This window comes from Pterocles gutturalis, unplaced genomic scaffold, assembly GCF_000699245.1.
Source record: "Pterocles gutturalis isolate BGI_N339 unplaced genomic scaffold, ASM69924v1 scaffold36232, whole genome shotgun sequence".
In the NCBI taxonomy this organism is placed as follows: domain Eukaryota; kingdom Metazoa; phylum Chordata; class Aves; order Pterocliformes; family Pteroclidae; genus Pterocles; species Pterocles gutturalis.
In genome coordinates, this window is record NW_010108986.1 from 6,937 (window position 1) to 34,300 (window position 27,364).

The following is a 27,364-nucleotide window of genomic DNA, read 5'->3' on the forward strand; positions in this document are numbered from 1 at the left end:
AAATCTGACGTGAAGAGACAAACTGTAATTCGTGTTGGCTTAGCTTTTTGCTGAGCTTCCCTGGTAATGGGAACATTCAGATTCTTTTCCCAGAAAATGTAAGGAAAGGGCAGGAGGGGTATAGGACATGGGAAACGAGAGCAACGTGTACACGAGGTTCTGCAAGGCATTGACAGTGATAGCGGTGGGGGAAGGAAATGCGTGCTTTGAAGCTGCATTGAACTGTAAGCTGATGAGAAACTGCAAGAAGACGGTGATCTGTTTGGAAGTAAGGTGTCCAGAAAAGCAAACAATTCGTCATAGAGATCTGCGTTGTGACGAGTGAATGCGGGAGACCAGAATGCAGATTTTTCCTATTCATTCTCACATCAATATTGGCTGTAGCACGAGCTGAGCTAAAAATGGCAAAAACTTTCACAAGTTAGCCCTCTTACTTTAAACAGAAAAATTACTTAAATATCTGTCAGTCTTTAGTAGTGAGTGTAGAAAACCTCCTCTGATACCTGTAAGACAATAGATAATCGCAGTCATGGCCTTTAGAAAGAGAGAAAAGGAAAGGTTTCCCGCAGACAGATCTGGGGCATGAACTTTCCCTCACTGTTTATTGTTTTCTTGTTTATATGCATTTCAGTTAAATACAAGATGGTTTTGTTGGCTTGTTGAAATCAAAGGAAGGAGAGCCTGGTACTATAAAGCCTGGGAATGGCAATGTTTCTCTTCCAGGCTGTATGTGTTGCCTCTGGCAGTGGTTGAGTGTTTGCATAAAGTACATTTACAAAACCATCTTTTCAGTAAATTAAGAATGGGCCTCAAATAATAAAAGTAAAAAGCCACTGAAATGTTTAGTTAGACCCCCATCTGGCAATGAGCTGGGCAGGGGGATAGAGTTCATCCTGTTCCTGACACTCCTGCCATTCCCAAGTAGTGTGTCTAACCCGTGTCCGTCTCATCCTGAAAAATATCAGTTCTGGAAAATTTCCGTTTCCGTGCAGGATAGGGCAGGATTTCGTGTTTTCACTGGTGGTGTCCTTCTCAGTGTGCATCCTGTTGCAGCAGCTTCTGGGGAAATAATTGTATGAAAAAGAGACAGATTGTATTTTGGCCACAGAACACTAGAATATTGGTTTAGCCAATCTCCCCAGCTTTGCTGCCGATAACAATAATGTTTCTGTCCCCTTTTGACTGTTTCCATGGAGCCGCCAGCAGCTCGGACGGAGGTTTTTGGTTCATGTTTTAGAGCAAGGGCCAATGGTGGTTGTAGCACGAGCGGCCCCGCAGCCCCAGATTCATCCTGTATTCCTCGTGCAAAGCCTCGAATCCCAGGGATAATGTGAGTTCCGTTCTGAAAGCATTTTAATATTCCTGAAAACTGTTCTGGTATTGATTAAAAATCTAACTACAGCACTATGATTTTTGTGCAGTCAAAAGCAGGGGGTGGTTAGGGTTTGCTCTGAAGAGCTGTTTGTCACCGTTTTGTGGAATAAACCACGTGTAAACTACCAGCATGTGAAATTTGCCAAGTTCTGACTATGAAAAGAGACACAGAACAGAACTGGATAAATGCTGCAAGTATTTGCAACAAGTCTGAGCTGAGTTTTTGAGTTGATCTTGGGATGCTGGATTATGATTTCATACTAAAGTAATATAAATCATACTTTTAATAACAGTTTTCATTAATCATGTATTCTGTTACGTAACGTAACACACATAGCATGGAATGCCATAATTAGGGCTTGAATTTTATTCTGAAACAATGCAAAACATAGAGGAAACCTGGTAAATAAAAGCCAAAGCAAAGACTTATTTTTGGATTTATTCAAATCCTGCTAGCAAAGTGGGACGGGCTTTGGAGAGACAGGGAAATGTCTATGGCCAGTGTTCCCCTTGTCGCTTACAGAATTGTTGCAGTGATGGGAATTGGCTTATGGAGAAATGTTGTTTCCTAAAAATACTGCTTAAGACCAGATCAGCAAGCTAGCATGTATCCAGTCTAGCTACTGGGATGACATTTCCAGCAGATAAGCACTGGAACTACTCGACTTCCAAGGGAGCTGCACCATTTTGTGGGAGTAGAAAATGTCTCTCTGGAAATTGTTGCAGATTGCTGCCGGAGATCGTGAAGCAAAGGCCACAAGGATTGCTGAGGATGAAAAACCTTCGCAGTGGTGTTTGCCTTAGTTTTCTTAATTTGCGTTAAGAATCTGCAAACCCAGGGAAGAACTACTTCTGCAAACTTTAGTCAAACAGAACTCTGTGGCCTTTAAAAGTTGTCTTTTTGTCTGGCATGGGGGTGGATATCCATTTGTATCCCCATCCCTGGAGGTGTTCAAGGCCAGGCTGGATGAGGCTTTGGGCAACCTGGGCTAGTGGGAGGTGTCCCTGCCCATGGCAGGGGGTGGGACTGGATGGGCTTTAAGGTCCCTTCCCACCCAAACCATCCTGTGATTCTGTGACTCTATTCTATGAATTCAGTGGCTGCTATCTATTAAGATTTTTTTCTTTATGCTGCAAAAGCTGTTCTGCCAAATCACTAGTTGACGTCAGATTTGGTAAATAAATCCTCACAAAACTCACAGGCGTTGAGAACTGAAGCAACCCTTTTGCTACAGTTTTCAACATTTAATTGATGCTTGGATTGATGAAGCTGCTTGGTTTTGATGCAGCTGTTTCATTTTTAAGTGTGACAGTATATAAATCAAAATACTATTCTCAACAATCATGCATTGATTTCACAGTAGCAGGGCAATTTAATAAGATGGTTTCAATATTTCCAAAAGAGAAGTTTCCATTTCTGTTAGGCAGGGAAATTCTTAATTTTCAGGATTTTTTTACCCTACCTACATTATGAATTTTTTTAAACCAGCTCTATTTTGAGACTGTATTGAAATCTACTTAGATCTGACCCCTTTTCTTCCCTACACCGATCTCACAGGACTTTCTGATTTGTTTTAAAGCTGAGAAGGGAAGAGATTTAGAAATTACACGGAGCAGATTTGTCTTACAGTATTAATCATGATCTGCTCTAGAATTTCATGCCTTCAGACTCAATAGCATCAGTGCAGCTTTGGGACAGATGCAGCTCTCTGGTTAGTAGGGTCATATTGTGAACTCGTGGGGCTCTGTGAAGATCTTGATGTGTTGTGCAGATAATTGTATTTTCTTTGTGGATGATGCTGGTGCCCTTGTGGGGAGAAAGAAGTAAGGAAGGCTTTCCTACAGGCTGCTAAACTCCGAGGCATTTCTGGTTTTTATGGGTTATTCTGCCACGGGAAGCAGCACACTGTTACCTGCACAGCCAATGCTGTCATACTATGAGATTAATATTTGCTTCAGAACTCTGGGAGTATGAATATAAATAAACTTCTGCCTGCTTATATCATGCAGCTAAGCTTGAATTGATCTTAAAAACAAACCAAAAGAAAATAACAACAAAAAAAACCCCAAACCAAAACCAAACCAAAATAACCACCAACAAACAAACCTTGAGATCCAAATGTGCCTTTTCATACAGTAGCAGTTCTAATGAAGGTCAAGTGTAGTCATTATATCTTACTGATAAATACTCCACAGCCTATGGCAGTGTGTTACTGCTTCTTTTAAAAAGTCTGGCAAATTCTTCAGTGAATTCATTTAGATTTTAGTTCAAGATGTATCTCAAAATAAATGTGTGCGGCTGTTACTTCAGAATTTACTGGATGGATTTTCTGGGGAAAGGGGCAAAACAGAATTTTTCCTTGTCAGCTCCAGGCTGAATTTATTATGCTTTAGGAATGGGTTTAATCCTGCCATTTTGGCTGGAAATCTGCACATAGGATTTTGAAAAAAATTTTTGAAGCCCTGCTTTGCTTAACCGGAGGTTTTCATGGCTCCAAGAGCTCCAACAATAACAGATTATACTGACGCATGCTGGGAGAAGAAAAAGCTGATAGGAGATGCTCCAGCTGCTGTTGTACTTGGCAGTCATTCATAGAAAATAATTCTGCCGGTCTTTTTGCTTACAGATATCTGACAGACGCTTCTTGCAATCTCTAAATAGCTGCATTGCCAAATAGACTATCGGGTTTTGAAACGGTTATTAGGGTCATGTTATTCCCACAATCTGGGAATGCCATGGTTTTTTAAATTTCTCTGAGCTGATGCATCTAACGGCACCAGCCCTGGGTGATACAGGACAGTGTTCTCAGGACAGCAGGATCAGTATGGCAAGAAGAAGTGAATCTGCTTTGTTCTGTTCACAATGACATTCTTTGCTGAGGGTTCTGCTGTTGTCTCAAAGGATGCGTGTCATTTGTGCGGGTTTCGTGGATGCGGTGGGCATGTCAGAGTGACGGTGTGAACACAAACGTGGCACCATCTCAATCCCTGTTCAGTGCCGAGACACGTGGACACAGAAGTTCCTAGGGAGCTTATTAAATCCACGTTTACTTAGTGGGTGGACAGAATACCTCTTCATCCAAGGCTGTCAGCAGTGCCAATAACCAAGACAAATACTACCCTCCCCCCGACCCCACCAAAAATAAAAACCAAAACCAACCCAAAACCCAAACCCAGACCCCAGTAGGTGTATGGGACAGAGGGCCACTGGTGTTCTTACTGATACAGAAAAAACCCTTGGCTTCCTGATCTGCTGTCTTCCTGATGTGCTTGGGTTTAAGCTCCCCGCATCGCTTTGGCTTAGGACAGAATTTTCCCCTGTGGCAGATTGTCGGTGTGTTGTGGAAAGTCTTTGAGTTTGGCACAGGATCTTGGGGGGATCAGGGGCTGGGAGGATATTGGTAGATCCTTGAGACTACCTTGCTTTGTGGTTGTCTCAGACTGCAAGGCTTGGATTAAAGTGACCTCTCCTTTTAGTCCTGATCCTTATGGTAAACGAGCTCCTGTCATCTTCCTTGCGTGGTGCCCCTTCCTGGGAACAGAAGAAGGGCATGTGTGGAATCCCCACCAGCACAGCAGGCGTGACACAGAAACCTGATTGTTCTGGGATCTGCTTTGCAGGTTTTCAGACAAAGGTTGCAGTGTTTGGAGAAGTGAGCTATCTCCTGTGTTCTGTTGTCACGCTGCAGTGTCCACTGACAAATCATGATCTGTCTTATTTCTTGCAGGGCTTCCAAAGCAGCTGAATCCAGGACCTTAAGGAATGTCATGCAGTAGGTGCTGAACTAACTGGCACTGAAAGGAACAGAAAAAGATGGCAGTCCATATTTGAAATAATTAAACACGTGGACTCTCACTGATAAGAAACCATGTCAAAAAAAGGACGTAGCAAGGGCGAGAAGCCTGAGGCACTGATTGTTGCCCTACAGGCTGCCAATGAGGAACTCAGGACCAAGCTAACAGACATTCAAATTGAGCTGCATCAGGAGAAATCTAAGGTGAGTGAGGGTTTGGTTTTAAGTAACAGTGTCTGCACTGAAGGAGAGAAACACATGGAAAAAATAGAGTATCACAGAAATCAGCTGGAACAGTGTTCTGATTCTTTCTTACTGTGGATGTCCTGTTGCTTCCATGGAAAAGACTCCTTTTTACTGAGCTACAAGTTCAAGAAGCCTCTGTTCCTCAAATGGAGCAACATGTCTTTTGTAACATCTTTGGCCATATTCCAGTGAGTGGGCTTCATCCTGTCCCCTCCGTGTTTAGAAATGGTGCAGTGTTGCTGTTTTTTGAATGGCTGGTATTTCAGCATGACATGCCCTTATTTCAAAGTTGAGTGAAATATTCCTTAAATGTACAGCACGACAATCCATGTCAACCCTCGCAGTCCACCGGCAGTGCAGCTGGCCTGTGCTGTATACACTAGGGATGTGTGCGTTGTTTAAGAGCTTGTTCAGTACCCTGGGCTGCCAGAGACATCTCAGCTACGTAAAGTCAGTCTGAAGCCCGCTGAGTATCTCGCACGCAGGGTATAGCCGTGGCTGCGGTGCAGACGTACCTGTGAAGGTCTGAGGTGCCTCCCATGTACTTTAGAAGCCCTTGGTACAACCTCAGGGCTGTGCTGCAGCTTTGGCTCTTGCCTACATCTCCTGCTGGACCTCTCTGTCTCTTCTCCTGCACGTCTGCGCCAGGACAGCCCTTGCGGAACACGTAACATCTCTTTGCGCTGCTGCAGCTTTTGTAACCGGTAAGAAGGTGATGGCCTGGGTGTTACCCAAGTATGAAATACTGGCTGTGGTTTTACACCTGCTCTGCACGTACCCTGCCCACGTTCTATTAAAATCCTGGCAAGCAGCATCCATTTCCCACAGGTGATGCTGAAGTGGCTTTGCTGAAGTGTACGTTTTGCTTTCCACAGTGTAGCTGCCTCTTCATTTAGAGATGCTTTTAGTGGTAAGCACAACACGTCTGTGTTTATAGTCAGAGTACAGCTTTTGAGCAATAAACTCTTACAGGGTAAGTGCTAAAGCTCCCTGACTGTGGGTGAGATTTGGGTTTAGCAGTGTGTTCTTTTTGAGCAGTGAAGGTAACAAATGTCTGTTTAATAACTCCCAGTGAATTCCTATGGAGTGGACTGGAGGCAGCGCGGTCCGATGGCAGCCACTTTGTCAAAGGATCATGCCTAGTGATACATTGTTTTTTCAAATGGAATATAATTGAAGTCCATCAGCCTGGCTCTTTGATTCCTTCACAGATAAGCATATATCCTGCCCTCCAACCCTGGAGTCCTTAGGACAGGTTTTTGGTTTGCCTTCATTCCTTTCACTCATGTTTGAAAAAGAGCCTGATGCCCTCTTTCTTTCTCATAACACATCTCTTCCTGTTTATTAAAAAGGGAGTTGAATGCACAGCACCTTGCTACGTGCAGTTATTGTAAGTGGTCTGTTCTGGCATGACGTGGAAAGATACCTCTAACCTTTCAACAGAGCAGTTTGGGTATCCACAATGTGTGGCTTGCTTCTCAGAAGTGAGTAGCAAAGGACATACTTCAAGTACAGTGAGCTGTTCTGTGAGCATAATAACCAGTGAAGCAAACATCATAGTGTCATTATCCTCCCATCACTGCCCGATATTGCAACGGTGCCTTTTTTATTTTTCGTGTTGATATTTGTCTGATGTTGACTGATGAGTTAAAAAGTTATTAGACAAATGCATGCATGTACATGGAGTCTTATTTCCTAAGGAAGTATTGAAAGCAGAGGTAGTGTCACTGCATGAGGCAGGACACCTGGAGAAGAGGGGCTGTTCTGGCTTGAGTAAAGGCAGTGTAAAATCTGTGCCCCAGGAGTTGGGCCGTGTTTTGCTGTAGGAGGGGGGGAGGATCACCTAGGGTCTGCAGCAGGTCCTCCTCGATCTGACACGGCTGCGTGTCTGGGTGGGCTGCTTTGGATAAGGGGGTGTTGGTAGCAGGTGACTTTCATTTTATCTCCATGTAGGTTGCTAAACTTGAAAGAGAGAAGACTCAAGAAACGAAGCGCATCCGCGAGGTGGAGCAGCGCAAGCAGACCGTGCAGATCACGGAGCTGAAAGCCAAACTCCATGAGGAGAAAATGAAGGAGCTGCAGGCGGTGAGGGAGAACCTCATCAAACAGCACGAGCAGGAGATGACGCGGATGGTGAAGGTCCGGGACAGCGAAATCCAACGTCTCAAGTCCGCGCTGTGTGCGCTGCGGGATGGGAGCAGCGATAAAGTAAGGACAGCGCTGACTATCGAGGCTCGTGAAGAGGCCAGAAAACAGTTCGACTCCGAGCGCCTTAAGCTTCTGCAGGAAATTACTGAACTGAAGTCTGCCAAAAAGCAGGTAGACGAGGCCCTTAGCAATATGATCCAAGCCGACAAGATCAAGGCGGGGGATCTGCGGAGTGAGCATCAGTCCCACCAGGAAGCCATTTCCAAGATCAAATGGGAGAGCGAAAGGGATATTCGCCGCCTGGTCAGTAACCAAAACAGTTCACTCGTCTCTTACGCTGTAGTGGGTTTGCCTCTTGTGCCTCTTGGCTTTTTGTGAGTAACACAACTCTGCAATGCACCTCAGTCTGCAAAAGCATTGCCAACTTCTCCCTGTAATTTCTCAGCAGTAAACAGATCAGGGTGAGCTGGCGAGAGCAACCGCTGTGATGGCAGCAGAAACCTCGCAGTACAAGGGTGGTTGGCCTCGTCTGTAAGGATTTGGCTTGCTGAGATGCTAATACATGCACAGTGCAGGGTGTTAGAGTGTGTGCTTCTGCCCTTGCAGTTTGTTAGTTTCTTTAGCCCTTGTGATGGTATCCTAACCACACTGAACCATGGCAGCAGGGGAGATATCTTTTGGTTTGGTCTTGGCATAGCCTTCAGTAATTACTGGGGAAAATGAACAAAATGAGGCGCGCATCAGCGATGGTGCAAGCGGCCATGGTTCCCTGTCATCCAGGGAGCTGGACCTGCTTGCAGGGGTGGAGAGTTTGGCTTGAAAACTGGAATTCAAGATTTGACAGTTAAGTAAAAGAACTGGTAATTGAAACTGGCAAGAAAGGTTTCTTTTTTTTTTTTTTCCCCTCAGTTCAATGTCTGTGTACTGTGTTCTATATTCTTGTGTTGCAAAATGATCGATAGCATAGTACTGATGAGTAGTGGTGGATTCTTCACATCTGCTTTCTGAATTTTGATGCTTCTTGTTATTTTGATCCCCATTTGCTGTTCTGTGTAGCCGTGAGGACAATCTACTTTTCTTTTTTTCTCATCTGAAATTGAGGATCTACTTTCAGGGTTTTAATATAAAAAGGAACTATAGTGAAACTCGGGATAAAACTGAGCCATTTAGATAATAGTACTTTTATTTTGCCAGAGTGATTTGCAAATTCTGGTTCATTAAATTTTCTTGAGCTCAATGATATTAGCAGCTCTGTATCAGTTTTTATGGTTGCAAGGCTTGTAGGGGCTGATCTTATTCGAAGTTTTAATCTAAAATTTTCCTCTCAGCCATCATTCTTAAAGTTGCTGTGAGGTGAAATAAGAGGCGCTTCTCTTTCTCTTGGATAGTTCTGGGATATTAGTCAGAAATGAAGCAACAGCCTCGAGCTTGCACTCAGCAGAAGATGAAGAACATGGCAATCGGCTTTACGAAGTGCTGGGTCTGCACAGACCCTCGGTGAGAGTCGGGCCGTAACCTCTGCTGTCTCAGCTAACGCAGCTGCATTTACATGCGCAGGAGCTCGCCTAAACTTTTTTGAGTTTGTCAGAGATTACACTTATTTTTCACAAGTATAAATAACCGACCAAAATGCAGCGCGACAGCCTGAACTCTCCGTCCGATGATCCGTTAGCACATCACCCCGTGCTCAGCTCCTGGGCTGTGCTCTGTGCGAGGCAGGGGAACGTGCTCCTGTGCCGATGGAGGGTTACGGCCGAAACCTCTGCGTGTGCTGGTTCATATGACGGAGCAGGTTTAGGTGGTGAACACTGATGTTAAGTAAATCATGTTCTACCAGGTTGGAGAAGGCTGAGATGCTGTTGCCTTTACACAACAATATCGTTGTTCTGGTGTTTCTCTCACTCAGATGGATGAGATCAAGGCTAAAGACAGGATCATATTTTCCTTGGAGAAGGAGCTGGAGACGCAGACGGGCTACGTGCAGAAGCTGCAGCTGCAGAAGGAAGCTCTGGATGAGCAGCTCTTCTTGGTGAAGGAAGCCGAGTGCAACATGAGCAGTCCCAAGAGAGAGATCCCGGGAAGGGCTGGAGATGGTTCGGAGCACTGCAGCAGCCCTGTACGCAGGTTTTACCGGCCCCTGCAAAATGGAAACGTGGCTGTGTTTCTCTTGCTTGATATTTTCTGAGGCCCTGGGAAAACTTTCCCACTCTTATTCGCTACAGTGCAGTTATATCCATAGATTCTTCAGAGGGGATGCTAGTGGGACAAAGCTTTTTAAATAACTAGTGCCCCTGTGAAAGAATCATTCTGTGAGCACAGCTACCTGGATAGCATGCATCCTCAAAAACAGATAGCATTGGGAAGATGGGCAGGGAGCCGGCGGGAGGGCAGAATCTGGAGACCCTTAGGAGATCCTCCTCTTTCTCTGTCTTACTCTCCACATATACACCCTTTGCTGTCATTCCCAAAGCATGGAACTCCCTGGTTGTGTGACTAAATAGATGATGTTTACACAACAAATGTGTATATACACAGGTATTTACACATGTACAAATGAGGAATAAGAAAGTAAATGCAATTGATACTGAAAGGGATGTCCTTACTTGTTCACCTGACATAGTGGCTCAGCAAATGGAAGCAATTTATAGGAAAGGGCAAAAAAAATCAGAATCTTTTAGCTTTGTACTTTTTTCTTCCCCATCATAAAAAAATATTGAAATCTCTTTGGTTGTTTGCTCTTTATTTTTTTAAACAGATGAAAACTTTCAATTAAAGTATCCCCCAAACCAGATACTTTCTTCCAAGAATATAGGTATTTTTGCCAGCATGTTCAATACCGTAAAATCCATAAATATAATTTGTTGATGATGACAGCTTAAGTTGACTGGTGTGTGGCTTTTGAGGATTCTTTTCCCAAGCGTGTATTTTGAAAAGAATCAGTGACTGTCTCGTGTTGTTGCCAATGAACAGGACTTGCGCAGAAACCAGAAGAGGATAGCAGAGCTGAATGCCACCATCCGGAAGCTGGAAGACAGGAACACGTTGCTTGTTGACGAACGAAACGAACTGGTGTGTGAGCTTTGCACTATCGGATGGAGGAGGTCGGGAGCCGTAGCGAAAGGCAAAGAGAGGAGGATCCAAGGATGGATATGCCTTTTCCATCCATCAGGCTAGTCACTCAGGAGGCTAAGGATGATTTTCTTATCCTAGAATTAAACAGTTATTTCAATGAAGTTGTGCGAGTACAAAATCACAAGGAAGTTGAGGCAGAGAAGCTTCTTGGTTTCTGTGTGAATGATTATGTTTCCTCCTTGGCCTTCTGAGCATACCACAGGGTATGGTGAGGCTTATCTTGCAAATGAAATAATGTCTGTAGCCTGGTATTTGACCAGGTTGAGAATAGTTCGGTATCAGATCTAGGGGAATGGACAACGGTGAATTGATCCCTTTATCTGATTTACTCCTAGGTGGTGATACCTGTGTGTTGAAGTCAGCACCCTGGATTTTTAACCTCTCCGTATTTCTACTTCTGTGATTAAGGAGGAGGGTGGTGAAATTCAACTCTCAATATATTTGTTTTTAATTATTCCTGAGCTGGGAGTCTTAATGCACTCCTTTCATATAAATTTACCTGGCTTGGATCTCCTCAATGTTCTTAATGTAATATTTGCAAAATAATGTCTTATCAAGATTGGAAATTACAAATATGTTCATGTGTTTCTCTTCAGTTATCAAAAGCTCTCAACCCCCAAATTTCTGTGATACTGAATAGCTTGGAGTCTGATGAGTCAGCTTGATTAGTTGTTGCATGTTGTTAAATATTCAGCCTATTTTTTCACAAGGAAAAGAAATCATTTTAAGAGGCTTCTAAGCTGGATCTTGCATGATGTGGCTACAACGAACACATTTTATTCAATATGATGAGGAGATCTGCTGGAAATACCACACACTTTAAGAAAAGTTCAGGCCAGCAGCAACTAACTCCATTCTTAGGGCAGGACAAATGTTGTTTTGTCCACAACTGTGCTGATCAAAGATATAACCACTTCCTAGCTGCCTCCCCCTTTTCTGTTAGTAGAAGGGATCTTCAGGTACTTGCTAACCTGCTTCAGACAAAGCCACAGAAAACTCTGGCAGTCCTTTCCTCGGCAGAACTGCAGGGGGCAGGGACTTCCCAGTGACGAAGAGCATGACAGAACTGGGAGAACTGGGACAGTGCCTTTGTTAGGTAGCTCATCTGGGCACAGAGATGATGTCTTTCCACAGCCATGTGCCATCTTCCTTGTCCTTCCTTAGAAAAAGAAATTATATCTATAAAACACTCAGTATTACTGGATGGAACTGATTTTTCAGAGGAACTGATCTTGGTTCAAGCTCTGGTTGTACCATCACTGGAACTTCCAAGCACGCCCTAAGATACATTCCTGTCTTACGGGGTTTGTTTAAATGTTATGATGTGATTTGTTGATTAAAACAAAGCTCATTGTGCACGTGCACAAGTATTTCACTGCGTGGCATTAAAAACCAGCCTTTCTCCTATACTGTCATTGCTGTGATCCAGACTGGGTAGGAGGAGAAGCTGTGGATGCTCGTCCCTGGAGGGGCTCAAGGCCAGGCTGGATGGGGTCCCGGGCAGGCTGCTCCAGTGGCTGGCAACCCTGCCCACAGCAGGGGGTTGAAACTAGATGATCTTTAAGGTCCTTTTCAACCCAGGCCATTCTATGATTCTACGATTACGATTCATCTCTGTGTCTGAGTTACCCCATAGGTAAAGCCATCTTTCAGAAACAGATGTGCAGAGTTATGCGTTGGGATTTATGGATGAGGCAATTTATGGAAGCTGTGTCAGTTCCATTAGATCACTTTGGCATTTTACTGGGACAGTAGTCCAACAGGGAGGTAACAAAAATACTTCTAATAAAGGAGGGAGAAAAAAAAATATTTGATTTAGATTATTTACAATTATTTGTTGCTATTATCAATCCAGTTGAAACGTGTTCGAGAAGCTGAGAAACAATGTAAACCTCTTCTGGAAAAGAACAAGTGCCTCACGAAGAGAAACGATGAACTTATGCAGTCTTTGCAGCGCATGGAAGATAAACTCAAAGCAGTCACTAAAGAAAATATAGAAATGGTTAGTACTGAAGAGCAAAATGAGGATTACGGTATGATCTATGTCTGTTATGGTGGCCACATCTGCATAGTGTATGCACACAGAGAAAACGTGTTGTATATAGTGTGCAATACCATTGATAAGAGATAGCCATGCTTAAGTCTGTCTGTAACAGACTCACATACTGTAATATTGTGTATTATGCATACTTGTGCCATATGTTTAAGTGAATGCATAATCACAGTCTTTAATACTATCCGAAAAATTAGAATATTGAGTTTCAATTGGTTTAAAAAAAGGAAAAAGCAACAAAAAAAAAATCATTGTATCATTGGGTCGTATCCTACTGTGCTGTTTTGCATCTGGAACTCAAAAAGGAAGCTGTGAAGAGTGATGTTCATCTCTGAATGTGCATGTTCTTGTTAGAGCTGACGATGGCAGAGTTCTGCTCTGCCGCTGAGGACATCCAGTCTTTCCGAAAACATGCACACGGTAGATGGGTACGGGAAAGGAGGATGGTGCTGTTATAAATTTGGCTAGGGTTATGAATTTCACATTTTGGGGCTACATGAAGCAAGGTCAAAGCAGTTCTATCTGTCTGTCCTTCAAACGGAATTGCCCTGAGCACCAGTCAGAATCCAGTCCCTGCACTGGTGTTGCTTTGGCATTAATAAAAAAAGGAGGTGGAAGTTCTGGGTTCCAGCTGTAAGCCAGCAGGCGGAGAAGACTTCCCCTGCCCAGTGCGTTGGTGTGTCTTGTCTCTGGCTTGCCATAGCCCCTGTCCTCCTCGTGAGCAGGCTGTCTGCTCGCAGCCGGGGCCGCTGTCCTGCCGATCAGGGTCTGGAGACGGCAAGATTCACTTTCTTGTCTTGCAGAGAAAAGGCTTTAGTGTGACCAGGTTAATCCACTTTGAGACTCTGCCGTTCAGCCGTGCCCAGAAGACAGATAAATCTGTTGTGGGTGTCACGGTTTGGAATTCTTCTTCTGCAGCTGTGGTAGAACAGATCAGAGCCCCTCGGGCTCTCCCACAGCAAAGAGAAGAGAATCTGCGTGCATGGGACATCGGCAGGCAGCACCACTGGGGCACGCGCGCACACACAGCGTGAGTGTTCTGCCTGGGCTCCCTGGCACCGCTCGTGGCACTGGCGCTGGCGAACGGCAGCAAGCTGTGGTGGCTGGAGCACTTCTCCCAGGCTGCGGCCGTCTCTTCTCCCATGCATGCTGGAGCAGGCAGGATGTTAAAATAGCTCTGATAACACACTTTTTGCCTTTCCTCCTCTGCTGACTGGATGCACGTCTGTCACAGGCACGACTAACGCGTGTCCATCTCCTCACTGTGTGCGGTCGTATGATGGGTACCAGGAAGATCAGGGGGCCGTGGGGGTAGATGCTGTTTTCATACCCACGGGGCAGGGAGGGAGGTCAACGATTTTTGCCACATCTTGGGGCATCTTGATGCGCGGCAAAGGAAGAGCTGTGGGAGATGAGCTGTACGGGCTGCTGTAGAGGCAATATTGCCACACGATAGGCAAACAGATAAAGCTGTGTTACTCTGGTTGAAGATCTGAGCCTCGCTGTGCTGCTCTGTTGTTAAGAAGTGCTGACAGGTATTAATAAAAAAGGTGTAGCTGAAGCATATTTAAAGGGCTGAACAGCTTAAATGAAAGATAATGTCTGATTTTTAACTGGAAAGTGGTCTTTTTGTCTTTTAATTGCTGGATCTTATTTTATCTGTTTCTTCCTCTTACCACAGAGAGAAAAAATGACATCACATCCTCCTCTAAAGAAATTAAGATCTCTCAATGACCTGGATCAGGCTAATGAGGAACAAGAAACTGAATTCTTAAAGCTTCAGGTCATCGAACAACAGAACATAATTGATGACTTAACGAGGGTATGTCCAGGAAATTAGGATTGGTTCCTGTGTACAGCTCACCACCGATAGTATTCCTGTAGTAACAAGAGGTCTGAGGGTTAATATCTTACTTTTAACACCTGCAATTTTTTAGAAGTAGGTGTGCATGGGTGCAGTTTAACTGAATTTCTCGTGGGGCATCAGCCCCTACAACTCAAGAGTGCAGCTCCTGTGTGTGCACTGAGCTTTAGAGATGAACACGGACTAGGGACGGTGGCGCTGGGGAAGACAGCTCCCTGTTCACCGTGCGGGGCTGTGCCAGGCTGGTTTACCATGGTGACTAAGCTACCGTTGGAAAGTTTCCCTAGCGAGAGGCAGGCATGCCGCGCGATGTTGTGTGCTGGAGAGGCGTGTGCTGCCGGACAGTGGTTCACTCGTTCTTCTGCCATTTCACACTGCCAGTCCCTTCTTCAGCTGACTTTGCATGATGATGTTGAGGGGAAGGAGAAAGAGACTCGGAAACAAATCAAAGGGGATTGTCCCTCTCTGCTCCGCTCTGGTGACCGCCCCCACCCCCCCGCAGTGCCACATCCAGCTCTGGGGTCCCCAGCACGGGACAGACAGTGACCTGTTGGAGCGGGGTCAGAGGAGCCACGGAGATGGGCAGAGGCTGGAGCCATCCCCTGCAACAGGCTTCCCACTGATTTTATCAGGAAATCCATCAGTGCCTGTCATTTGACAGCCTGTCCAGGCAACTGCACAACAAGGGGTTTTTTCAGATAGCCCATCTCCCATTCTTCGAGTGGTTTTCAGCTGACACATGTACAAACTGGGATATGAATCCTCCCTTCCACCTGGAATCAGGTTCCTGTTGGAACCTATGAGCAGAGTCAGTGGAAGCCCAAGGATTTATTTCCTCTGTAGATTTGTCCTTCTACAGCTGTGAACTAGAGGAGAGAAACTTTTTAATCTTATTTTCCAGGACAGGGAGAAACTAATTCGTCGAAGAAAGCATAAAAGGAGCTCAAAGCCAATTAAGGTAAGAGGAAAATTTGTTTTCAGCTTATAAAAATACTAGTAGGCTCTGTAGGAAAACACACGTTAGCAATCTGATTAAAGAGAGCTTTGTGTATTTTAACAATCTGCTTTAGTGACTGGGTTTATAAACACCGTAGTTACTTTGGGAGACCTTTTTAAGTCCACTTTGAAATTCAATTAAGGGTGCATAGCTATTTTATTTTCAGCAAAATGGGGCTTTTTCCACCCTCTCTGAAACAGTAATAATCTTCCTTCCATCTAGTTTCTATAAATATTTGTCTCAAGGTCTATTATGCTGAGAGGTATTTACATTTCCAGAGACCTTCCTATCTATCTTCTGCTCTGTATTTTTCACAGCACATATGGGCTAAAAGAAATTCCTTGTGAATCTTTATTCTTCAAGTGGAATTTTCTGCCTGAGACACCGAGTGTCATTCCCTCCTGCTCGGTTCCACAGCCTTTGGCTGCCCATTGTGTTGCCCTGAACTGGGTCGAGCCCAAAGCTGGTGTGATTTACAACAATTTTAGACCTGAGTAGTGAGCAGTGGTTCCAATAGCTCCTTTATCAGCGAGATGTGAAGAATGACTTTGCAACAGCCCCATCCCACCTCCAGAAAGCAGAAATGCTGTGTAGGAAGGAGAGCTTGGTTGCTGTTTGTCCTTCAAGGACACCCCTTAGTACGTCAGCCGTGTCCTGTGAAGGTATTGCAGGGCTTTCCGACATACGGAGAGTTTCAGGCCAGTCGATCCTAGATGTGTCATCACGTTGTTTCTGTGTAGGTTTTGAAGCAATACACAGCAGACATAACTGAAAGACAAGGGCTAACAGGTATTTTCATCAGTCAACTTTATTTCTAAGCCAGAGATTGTAACATGGGAGAATATTGCTACCGTCTTCACTTGGAAAAATAATGGACAAAAGCAGACAATGTATGCAAAAGGTTATTGGCATCTTTGGTACATGTTTTTTGTGTGATTCAAATTCCGGGCTTTGGAGGTTGTAACCTGTCAGCAAAAGTGAAAAATGTTGCAAAGCAGACGTGCATCTTAAATGCTTGTTGATCAGTTTGTCTGCAGAATTATTCATAAGCCAAGTATTTGAATGCTCAGATCTGTACCCTGGAACCAAGCCTGAAGGGTCAAGCATACGTACCTTTGTAGGGCATGACTCACAGTTTTCATTTGATTTGATTCAGTTACTGAGACTGGAGATAGCGAGGTGTCAGACATAAACCCAAACCGCGTAGTCTGAGCAATCTCTTACAACATGTGGCAGTTGTTATAGTACTGGAAAGATGTGTGAGGTAAAAGTTCCTTCATGCTGGTTTTGTGTTGCCATAGCTTTCACTCCAACAGCAGCATCAGTGAGAGAAGCACTGAGATATGAAAACATCAGCAGTGTCCGTGAGAGGAGGAGGGTCCCCTGTTCTGTGCACGGTTCCAGCTCGTTATGGTGTTACCTTTGCACACCAGTCTGCATGCTGGTAGATGTCTTCTGAACAGCTTTGTGGTTATCAAACAATTCTGCTTTCCTGCAGGGGCAGAGTCTTTTCCTTTAGCATGTTGCTGCTCCCATTACATTCTCCAAGTTTTAGACTGACAGATCCTCAGCTCAGAAAAATTAATCAGCAATCTCATTCTCCACCAGCACAAGAGCTAATCTTCAATATGGTTCCCTTGGGGTTTGTTTGGGGATGGTAATTGCAGGGGTAGCCCATTGCTCTTTTTTCATGTCTTGCCTTCTGTAAGTAACTAGCAATGTGATTTTGAACAAGTCTTCCACCCCCACCCATCAGAAACTCGTGGTACCTGTTTCCAAAAAGATTCAGAAGTCATGTTTTCCCTTCTTCAGAGACATGTGCTAGATGCAGTTTTTGGGTACGATGATGATTCCATGGACTCTGAAACATCCTCTGTGGCCTCATATAGAACAGACAGAACACCAGCAACCCCAGATGATGATCTGGATGAGGTAAGATCTGACTCTTGCCATAGGCAAGGACAGGTTTTCAAGAGACTTTGACTTCCAAAACGAGTGGCCAGGCTCTCAAAAACACTTCATTTTTTATAGTGCATATTGAGTGATAAGTTCTTCAGTAAGTCTGGCCTCAGTTTTGGTTACTGATACACCGAAATGCTGAGAGGTTCTTTCAAAATCTAGTCCACAGAGTCTACAGCTGTGACTTCATTGCAATCTGAGAAAACTTTTTTCCTCTCCCCCTTCAAGAAAATAAACCTATTGCATTTCTTTCAGCTTGAAGACATATAAATGCTGTATAAGTTCCACATTCTTATTACTTTGTATCACAGCAAGCTCACCAAAACCGCTATTTGAATCTAGACCTGCAAACCAAGTGCTTTACAAATGACACTTGCATGCTTCGCTTTGCAGTGCTCTACTGTCTGGTGCTTGGACATGTCCTTTCTTATTTTTCAGGGTCTCGCAGCAGAAGAATCAGAGCTGCGGTTTCGACAGCTGACAAAGGAGTACCAAGCCCTGCAGAGAGCGTATGCACTCCTGCAGGAGCAGACAGGAGGCATCATAGATGCCGAAAGAGAAGCCAAGGTCAGTGTTTGTTTGAGGGTAAAAGCGTTTCATTGCTATCGGGACTTACAAACCCCTCAAAGTGGCTTACAAGGAAATGGAGTTACGTGCAGCATCCACATAGCTGAGATGTCCATTTCGCTCATTTGCTGAGTACGTTTAAAGAGAGTGACAATGAAGAGTGGACACGGTCACTCAGTTCACAAGGGGCTGTCCTCCACCTGCACCTGAAAACTGCGTTAGGCAGGTATGCCAAGGCAAGCAATTCTGCAGTTGGGCACAGAATCACAAGGGTTTCCTCGTCTTTTCCCAAGTGTGAAGGGGTTGGGTGTTAAAGGTAAATGGAGGCCTCTGGGTTTTCACAAAGGCACACATTGCACCAACTTCAGGAATATTCACCCGAATGTTTCTAGCAGAGAAATGCAAGCTACATTCAGATTTGAGTGTGACGCAGACTGCAGTAAACCTGTGTTGCTGGTTTTGTTACTGGTTAACGCTGTGCCTGAATTCAACAGGCTCAGGAGCAGCTCCAAGCTGAAGTCCAGAGATATAAAGCCAAAATAGAAGATCTGGAGAAAACTTTGGCACAGAAAGGGCAGGTAAGCACTTCTTGTGTATTTTTTTTTCCTGTTTTGGATCTTGCCTATCGCAACTTCAGTACAGACTTCCATGAGGCGTAATGTGGCTGTTCAGGGGAAGGCAGGTCTAGAGAGTTCAGAAGCCTTGCTACAGCTTGGTAGACTAATAGGTTGTTATTCTGCAAACGACAGCTTGTTCCTGTAGGATTTTAAAGCCTGAATATTGTGCCTCCAGTTTTCAATAAATGTGCCCAGCCTCATGGAGTTTGATTATTCTGTGACAGTACTGCTTCATCCAACAGGACTCGCACTGGGTGGAGGACAAACAGCTTTTCATAAAGAGGAACCAAGAGCTGCTGGACAAGGTATGTTCCCCAGTGTTGCATGCTGACTCAGAAGGGTAATCTGGATCCTACAATACACTTTTTGGACATGCAGTCTGGTGCTTATAGGTGTAGTATACAGATAGAACAGCATAGATTAATATGGACAGGATAACACGCAGAGAGGCAAGCCCTCCCCAGCTCTGCTCAGGCACTGCTGTTGCAGCAGCTGCTGATGCACCAGCTCTGCTGGTAAGCTCCAGCCTGAGAGTTGGAAGCTCTACTTGTCCCTCTGTCTCCAAGGCATGGACCTTTGTGTTCTGACAGCACTGCACTGAAGAGGCTGCTGCTGCTGCTGCACTGCCAGGATGTTTTGAGCTTAGCTGCTGGTGTGAAACAGCTGCAGAAACACAGTCACCCTCTAACACCAGAACCCTTTCATGCTGCTAGTCCCTGTGCATCCTTATATTTTTAAAGGCTTAAAGTCATCCCTAGGTCCAGTGGAACTTGTACTGCTCAGTCCCGTGGTACGTTTAGGAATATCACCCGTTTGTGTGTGTATCTATATTTGTATGTATGTATATGTATTTCTATCAGATAGAGAAACTGGAAGCGGAAAACAACCGTCTGCAACAGGAGCTGCAGGATGCCCGAGACCAGAATGAGCTGCTGGAGTTCCGCAACCTTGAGCTGGAGGTGATGGATGAGCTCGTTACAGAAGAGCTGCTGGCAAATTACACCAGTGCACTTGCACTGGGCACCACCTTTAATCGGATGTTCACACCAGCACTGTGGTGATATACCAGAGTAACAGATCAGGACCAGCGTTTTTAACTGTGAGCTGAAGTGTGTTAGCTCTGATACCCTGGCAGTAGTAAGCTCCATCCCTGGCTGGTCCCCCTCTCTCTGAGCGAGATGACCGGTGTGCAGAGCTCCTGGAGAGGACTGCCTCGGGCCTTGACCTCCCTCCTCCCAGACTGCCCCTAGTTACAGACTCTTGTTAGGAGTGCCAACCGACAACCACTTCCACCCGGTCTTTTCTCCAGTATAAACTGCTTTATTTCTCAGTTGGTCTCTTCAGTTGCTGTCCAAGGCCATTCAGAGCCTGCAGGTACCACAGAGCCTTTCCTGGCTCTCGTGAATCAGTGCTGTGGCAGATTTGTCCATTATTTATAAAACTTTCCCACAGTTCTACCTGACAGCTGTGTTTCCATGACATGGAACTGGACTGATCAAGTGAATTACATGTTCATAAACAAAAACTATATTTGGAAGTGAATTTGATCTTCAGTTCTATGCTTGCCTAAATATCTGAAAAGGTTGAGAAATAACATCTTCAAATTTTTGTTTTTGTCTTTGGTCCTTTAAAACTGAGCAAATATTTGTAGATTTTATGCAATGAAGGTGCATAAATAGCAAAGTTGATCAACTGTTTTGAACTTACTACTTTCCACAGATATTAGAACGTACAATGTACCAGGATGAGCAAATATGTAATCTGAGTTTCCTAGCAGTCTTAAGTCAAATATCTATTTCTAAAGGGAGTATTTACAACAATATGTTCAACACTTCATTAAGCAAATCACTTGAGTCTTAGCCAGGTGAGAGCCTTTCCACAGGCAATATGAAAACTGACATAATTCATCAAACAAATAATCTCCTGTAAAATAATTAGCTTGGGTTTAGGATCCTGTCCCATGTGACACACTGTTCGTCAGACTAGGTCTAGATGTTTCTTTCTTTGACTTGTAAAATGAAGAGCTTGGCTTTGCGAAGCATGATATAAACAGTAGCTATGGCATTTAATGGGTTCAGTGTGCATCTCCGTCCTTCTAATAAGTTCTCTGGTGTCTTTTCAATTATTTTCAGGAAAGAGAGAGACGGTCCCCACCATTTAATCTCCAGATTCACCCATTCTCAGATGGTGTGAGTGCTCTACAGATCTACTGCATGAAGGAAGGTGTTAAGGTAGGTCAGTTTCACAAGGCAGCACTTCTAACTACAGGAGTGGTGGATGCTGCCCATATAACCCATTACATTCATCTCTGACAATAACTCCACTAAACGTCCAGCATTTAAGCTCAGTCTAAAGGAGGAGTGTGTGATGACTGACACAATTGAATTGGACTTATAATCGTCACCATAATGATTAAACCTGGCTCAGAGGCAATGGAAATCCAGGTGTGATGCATCTCCATGGATAAAATGTTTGATCTCGGCGTGGTTCATAGGAGGATGAATATTGCAGCCGTGATGAAATGTGCATGCCATGCCTGTACATTATTCTCTCTTTGCAGGATGTCAGCATTCCAGACCTCATAAAGCAGTTGGACATCCTAGGTGACAATGGGGTAAGTTAAAGGGGGAGATATTTTCCCTTTACAAGCTGCATTTTGTACAGCAGAGTAAGTGAAATCTGTAACTATCGTGACTGTTTTCTAAGGTACTTGTTAAATTATGTAATATCAGAACAATTCATTTAAGGAGTGTTTGTTTTCGTAAGTTAAGGATTTGTGAGATTTCTGTAGTCAGAGAACCAGTAATGAAGGTAGCAGCTTTAGCATCTGGTTTAGCAGATTGGGAAGGATGTCCAAATGCCACTGATACCTGGAACTGGACCTGGCTGCACTCTGGTCATTCAGGAAAGCACGTGAATTAGTTTGGCAGTCTGAGCCAACCACATCTTCATCAGGACTAGGATTCCTCTGCAAACAGTTTAAGAAATAGGCAAGAATTATCAAATCCCTTGTGGCTTTCCAAGTGGGCATTGCTGCCCACTTTAGTCATCCACATAAGAGAGATCATCCTGTGTCTCCGGCCAATATTAGATATGTTTTATGAAGATGTATAAGAAACAAAAATGAAGGATCATGATTGTCTATTCACGTGCTAGTGTAAATCAACATTATTTTTCCAAAAGCTTTAATGGAAATTCAGCTTTGTAAAATGAACATGAAGACAGACAAATGGGTCTAATTTTAGTTTACATTTCTCATAAGATGGAATGGAATGAAAACATATAGTTAGTCCATATCATGCAGAAAGGCAAAAGCAGTGTGCTTTTTAATACGTTAACAGAGGCTGAATGTTTCAATGGGAATAGGACACCCAGTACTACAGGGGTCCTCTGAAAACTGTAGACCCAGTCTGTAGCCTGGATTATCTTTATCCATGCAGGAAACTGCTGCCAATTTTCTTCTTCCCTCTCTTCTTCTTCACAGAATTTAAGAAATGAAGAACAAGTGGCCATAATTCAGGCTTCCACTGTATTGTCTTTGGCAGAAAAGGTAAATTGTGTGCTTGCTTTCTCATGCATCATCTAAGGCCTCATCTGACACTGGAAATTTTCTGCCCTCTCGTTGCTGTCAATATTGTCAAACTTTCTAGTGTAGGAAGTGATTCCCCAGATAAAGTAAACTGTGCCAGCACAGTCCCAAACACCTTGCTAAAGCAGCAAAAATATCAGACTCAGCTGGCCCAAGCTGTGAAGTCAGAATGACTGCAAATAGAAAAAGAATTTCCAGTGAAGCGTGCAATTGTAAACGGAATGAGAAACCATCAGACATTTGAGCCACAGTTAGCAGCAGCATGGGTCTTGCTGCTTCCCTGTGAAGTGCTGCCTACAGACATTGCGGCTGCCCCGTCACAGGAGAACAGCCTCCAGGTGGCCTAGAACTAGCAGTAGGTTACCAAAACTAGACTAACCAGGTGCTGTAGATGTCCCCTTGCCACTGCCCACGTGCCTACAAACACAGCGGGTTACAGCTCTCGCCGTCTTCCCTGCAGTGGATCCAGCAGATCGAGGGAGCTGAAGCTGCTCTGCATCAGAAAATGATGGAACTAGAAAGCGATATGGTAAGCAGGCTTTCCTTAATACTCGTTTTAAGGGCAAGACACGGAGTGTGTCACATTTACTTGATCTGCCAAAAGATAACCAAAAAGGTATTTTGGCAAATTAAGTGTGCAGGCTTTCCCTGATTATTGGTGAATCCACAGAGTTGTCACTAGTCTGGTTCACGTGCAGCAGCAGAGTGACACAGAAACAGGAATAGTGAAGGTCTGAAAAATTTCTGTCTCTTTCCATGAGGACGACTGTTTGTTAACGAAGGGCTCAAAGGTTGCTTGGTGATTTTCAGAGATGTAAATGACCGCACTCTCCTCTAGTAGGATTCACAGTCTAAACATCAGCTGTCGTATCACATTTTATTCAATAGCGGTATCCGGGAAACTAATGAACTCTCACGCTGTTTCCTTGCATTACCTTTTAAGTCCATACCATCCTAAAGGCAAAACATTCACAACTGAAGTTGCTCCAGCACCAGTAAAGTTAGTACCTTACCCTCCTCTGGTTCTAGTTAAGGGAAGTAACCCACAAGATGAACAAGCACGACCGCCAGAGCTGGACAGCTGTAGTGGTTCACGTTCTGTTCCTATGGTACGTCTGCACTGGAGTCAGCTCAGGTGAAGGCAGGCTGAGAAGTTAAAGCACAGCAGCTGCACCCAAATAACGGGAACATGAACATGCCTGTTTGGTTCCTGTTTAGTTTATTGCACTGTCATGCTTCTTCCAAAATACAAGAAAGCACAAAATGAGTTGTCCATGATGCCAGAGGACATATCTTTAGAAAAACCACATGGAAACCCCTGAATTACACTACTGAAGTGCCCAGCGATATCACTGAAGTCAACAAAGAGATGATGGATTTAGTTCCATTTAGATCAGATGTGTTATCATACAAAAGCAATCCACAGCTATTCCCCTTCCTTCTTTTCTAGCCAAGTTAGACATTAATAACCCTGCGGAGTGTCAGCTGAAGACCAGTCTCCTAGTCCTGTCTGAGTCAGATATCTGTAGCTGATTTAATAAAACTTCCTGAAGTATTTTGAGTAACTAATTCATTTTTCTGTCCAAATGATCCTTCATTGTAGGAGCAATTTTGCAAAATAAAAGGTTATTTGGAGGAAGAATTAGACTACAGGAAGCAAGCTCTTGACCAGGCATACATGGTATGTACAAAGGAAATTCTACAGCACGTATTGCCTCGCACTGTGACAGGACACAGTCCTGATGGATCAGGAAGAGTGGGTTTTGCTTGTTTCTTGGTACCTTTTTTTATTTATTTGGGTTTTTTTCCATTATTCTAATGCATTAACATGCAATCTGCACAGCTTCAACACGACACCAAGCTTTTTCATGTCACAAAAAGGCAAATCTCCCGGAGGCTGAAACTCTCTGGAACTCAGATCTGGAATCCTGGCCGTTTTGCAAATGTCATAGCAGGAAGACAAGAGGCCAGAAAAAGCAAGAGTTCATGCTATAAACGCTGCTCCATCAAATTCTGATACATAGGTCGGATAGCTGGCTGTGCAAGTTAGTCATGTTTGGTTTGTCAAGTTAATGAGAATGTTCATTGATTAGCATGATTATGAGCAGAGTAGTCTGACAGTGGCCTTCAATCTTTCCTCGTGTTTTTTAGCACAATGGGTCAAAATTTTAGAATTTGTGAAATATTCATCATTCATTCATTTGTGAATATACATAAAGTAGGTACAAAATTCTATCCAACTCCTAATAAGCTCTGTAACTCATTTTTAAAAAGTCAAAGTGAGGGATTTCAGTGAAAATTAATATGACAATATCTTAAAAACAAAAGTTCATATCCTTTTGTCAAAACACTGAACCATTTTGCGAGCTCTGTTTTTCACATTTTTGCACACTTGAGCATAGGGACCACCTTTCACGCAGGCGCCTGAATCTGCCACCAACCCCCCAGTTCCCACTGTGTTTTAAACAACGTTTCATCTCTAATTGGCTTTTGGTATTGCATCAACCAGAGGATCCAGGAGCTTGAAGCCACCTTGTACAATGCTTTGCAGCAAGAAACAGTGATAAAGTTTGGGGAGCTGCTCACTGAAAAACAGCAGGAAGAGCTGAGGACAGCAGTAGAAAAGCTAAGACGTCAGATGCTGAGGAAAAGCAGAGAATACGACTGCCAGATTCTTCAGGAGAGGATGGAGCTGCTCCAGCAGGCTCATCAGGTGAGAAAAGGGAACCACACAGGTGCACACCTCCTCAGCTTTGCTGTGTAAGAACAGAAGCTGAGGTCAAATGTAGGCAGGCTCCAGGTCATGAGGGAGCCTGGCATCTGTTTTTTTTGGTTTGTTTCATACTTTGTGTCTTTACTGTGTCAACAAACACATGTGATATTAGCTTGTGGACAACTGGTTTGGCATATTTTGAGTCTTAAAATTCCAAACCAAAGTTTTCATCCTCTTTCAACACATCAAACTGTGAGAAATCTTAATGCATCATGATGTGATTCTACAGAGTATAAGTGTGATCTTACATTCTCCATCTATTTAATACAGGATTAATATAAAATAGATAATATGAAACAGGTCAACTACTGATATTAATTTCCAGCATTTGAGGATACAGTCACACACATGCCGTAGCGCATTTCGAGCAGTTGTACACACGGTAAAGTTGTGGTTAGGCAGGGTTAGTGGATGGAGTCATGGCACTACACAAGATTATCCCTGACAAAGAAATGGATTTGTTGATTTCTAGGCTTTTGGTACTTGGAACATTAAGTTACGTGTTCAGTCGAGCAAATTTACTGAGAATTTAGTCTAGGTGCTTTCTTTTCTGATTTCCAGAGGATCCGAGATTTAGAAGATAAAACTGACATCCAAAAGAGACAAATCAAGGATCTGGAGGAAAAGGTTGGTTCTGTTACGCTTCTGAAGCATGCTGATCAAGTTTTTTGAAAGTAATGACCTAATTCTCTTGAACTATGTGAACTTTTTGTTGAGCTGAATCAGCTGGACCTGTTGGTGTTCTTCTACCATGCTTTCTTTTCAATTTGTGTTTCGTTATATACAGACTTTAATCTTAGCGTCTTCTCCACAACATTTCATTGTAGGAAATAGATGCCAAACACTTTTTAATTATAGTGAATGGTACTGAACCAAATGATGAAGCCTTTACTTGGCTGTTAAATGCTGTGTTGGTAGACAGGTAATACTTCCGTTAAAGGCGAGGTGAGGCTTGCAAGCAGGAAGGACTGAATGAAACTGAGTGAAGATTTGAAGATTGTACTTACCTGCTGGGACTAGGGAAATCAGGTTCTGATGCTCTCCTTTTTACTGAAGCTTGTAATCGACAATCCAGTTTAAATATGGTACCAGACTCTTGCCCTTAAACTCAACTGTCAAGGAACTATATACGCACATTCTTTATATGTACTCCCTCTCTCTACGTGTATGTAGACACACTCTCTATAAAAACATGCACTGCATTTTTTTTGTGAATAAGAGCAACTGTGTCCCATTGAGTTTTGCTACTTGTAGCCGGGTTAGATTGGATTGTTGAAAACAGATCATAGCGTGGGCACAGCGTACCACTACCAATAGTATCTTCTCTACAAAAGCCAGACTGGTGTGAGATGCCTCCCCAGTGGTAGCCTTGCCGATGTCCTTGCATTAGTAAATACCAACGCACATGTGTAAGCTATCATGTGAAATAATGGCTATACTAGTGCAATGACAGTGGTGCTAATGACCCTTCCGGGTTATGTGTATGTCCCTAATGTGAAACAACTGGGCAGAATGCACAACTTGATACACAGAATTCTTTCCACTTTTCTGCCAATATTTTTGTGATACAAGGACTCAGTGTCTTTCTTTCTAATACATATAACTTGGAAAAATAACAGATGATAATCTGTGAGGAAAATAAAAAAACAAAGCAAAACTTATGCCATGGTCAAAAGGAGACCTTTAGTGTCAATTTTCAAGAGAGCTTTTGACTCACAGAAATTCACATCTCAGAAGACAATGCATTAATGTTTAAAATGAGACATCCAAAAATTGATTATTAAACATGTAATAGTTAGGGTTTGATATTATGCCTGTGTGTGTATATGTGTGTGTATATATATGTGTGTGTAGATATATATATATATTTTTTTTCCCAGGCTATTTCCAGCATGGATTGCAGGTGCTGTTTTTTAACACACTTAAAAACACGACCCATGCTATTTTTGGTATCTCTTTGTGACTAGTCAATCTATGGTGGTTCATAGTGACAGCTATGCCTCAGGCTTTCAATATGGTGCCAATTGTAATTCATCACCAAAATTAATGGGATTTTTTTTAATTAATGGTGTCTGAATGCTTAGTTATTCTAATTGTTCTGCAGAGTGCAAAAATAATCCTGATGCTTACAATGCCGTAACCTTTAGTTTTTACACAATCTTATTTTTCTTCTGCAGTTTCTGTTTCTATTCTTGTTCTTCTCTCTTGCCTTTATTCTTTGGCCTTGATGTCAATGTGCCTCTTGAAAAGG

The 27,364-nt window shown here is 43.5% G+C and overlaps 1 protein-coding gene across 2 annotated transcripts; it reads left to right on the forward strand.

Moving 5' to 3' along the window:
- The first annotated feature begins 5,243 nt into the window (after positions 1 to 5,243).
- On the forward strand, positions 5,244 to 27,364 carry JAKMIP2 (janus kinase and microtubule interacting protein 2). 2 transcript variants are annotated; one of them, XM_010072831.1, is made up of 20 exons: positions 5,244 to 5,372; positions 7,368 to 7,865; positions 9,469 to 9,678; positions 10,533 to 10,631; positions 12,550 to 12,696; positions 14,429 to 14,569; positions 15,513 to 15,569; positions 17,421 to 17,540; positions 18,006 to 18,134; positions 18,629 to 18,712; positions 18,994 to 19,056; positions 19,612 to 19,710; positions 20,884 to 20,982; positions 21,312 to 21,365; positions 22,236 to 22,301; positions 22,801 to 22,869; positions 23,944 to 24,021; positions 24,850 to 25,053; positions 25,675 to 25,740; positions 27,291 to 27,364. In XM_010072831.1, the coding sequence occupies exons 1-20, from the start codon at positions 5,244 to 5,246 to the stop codon at positions 27,339 to 27,341; spliced, it is 2,463 nt and encodes an 820-aa protein (XP_010071133.1). In that variant the 3' UTR covers positions 27,342 to 27,364. The 2 variants fall into 2 exon arrangements, with proteins under 2 accessions (XP_010071133.1, XP_010071134.1); XM_010072832.1 differs by lacking the exon at positions 18,994 to 19,056.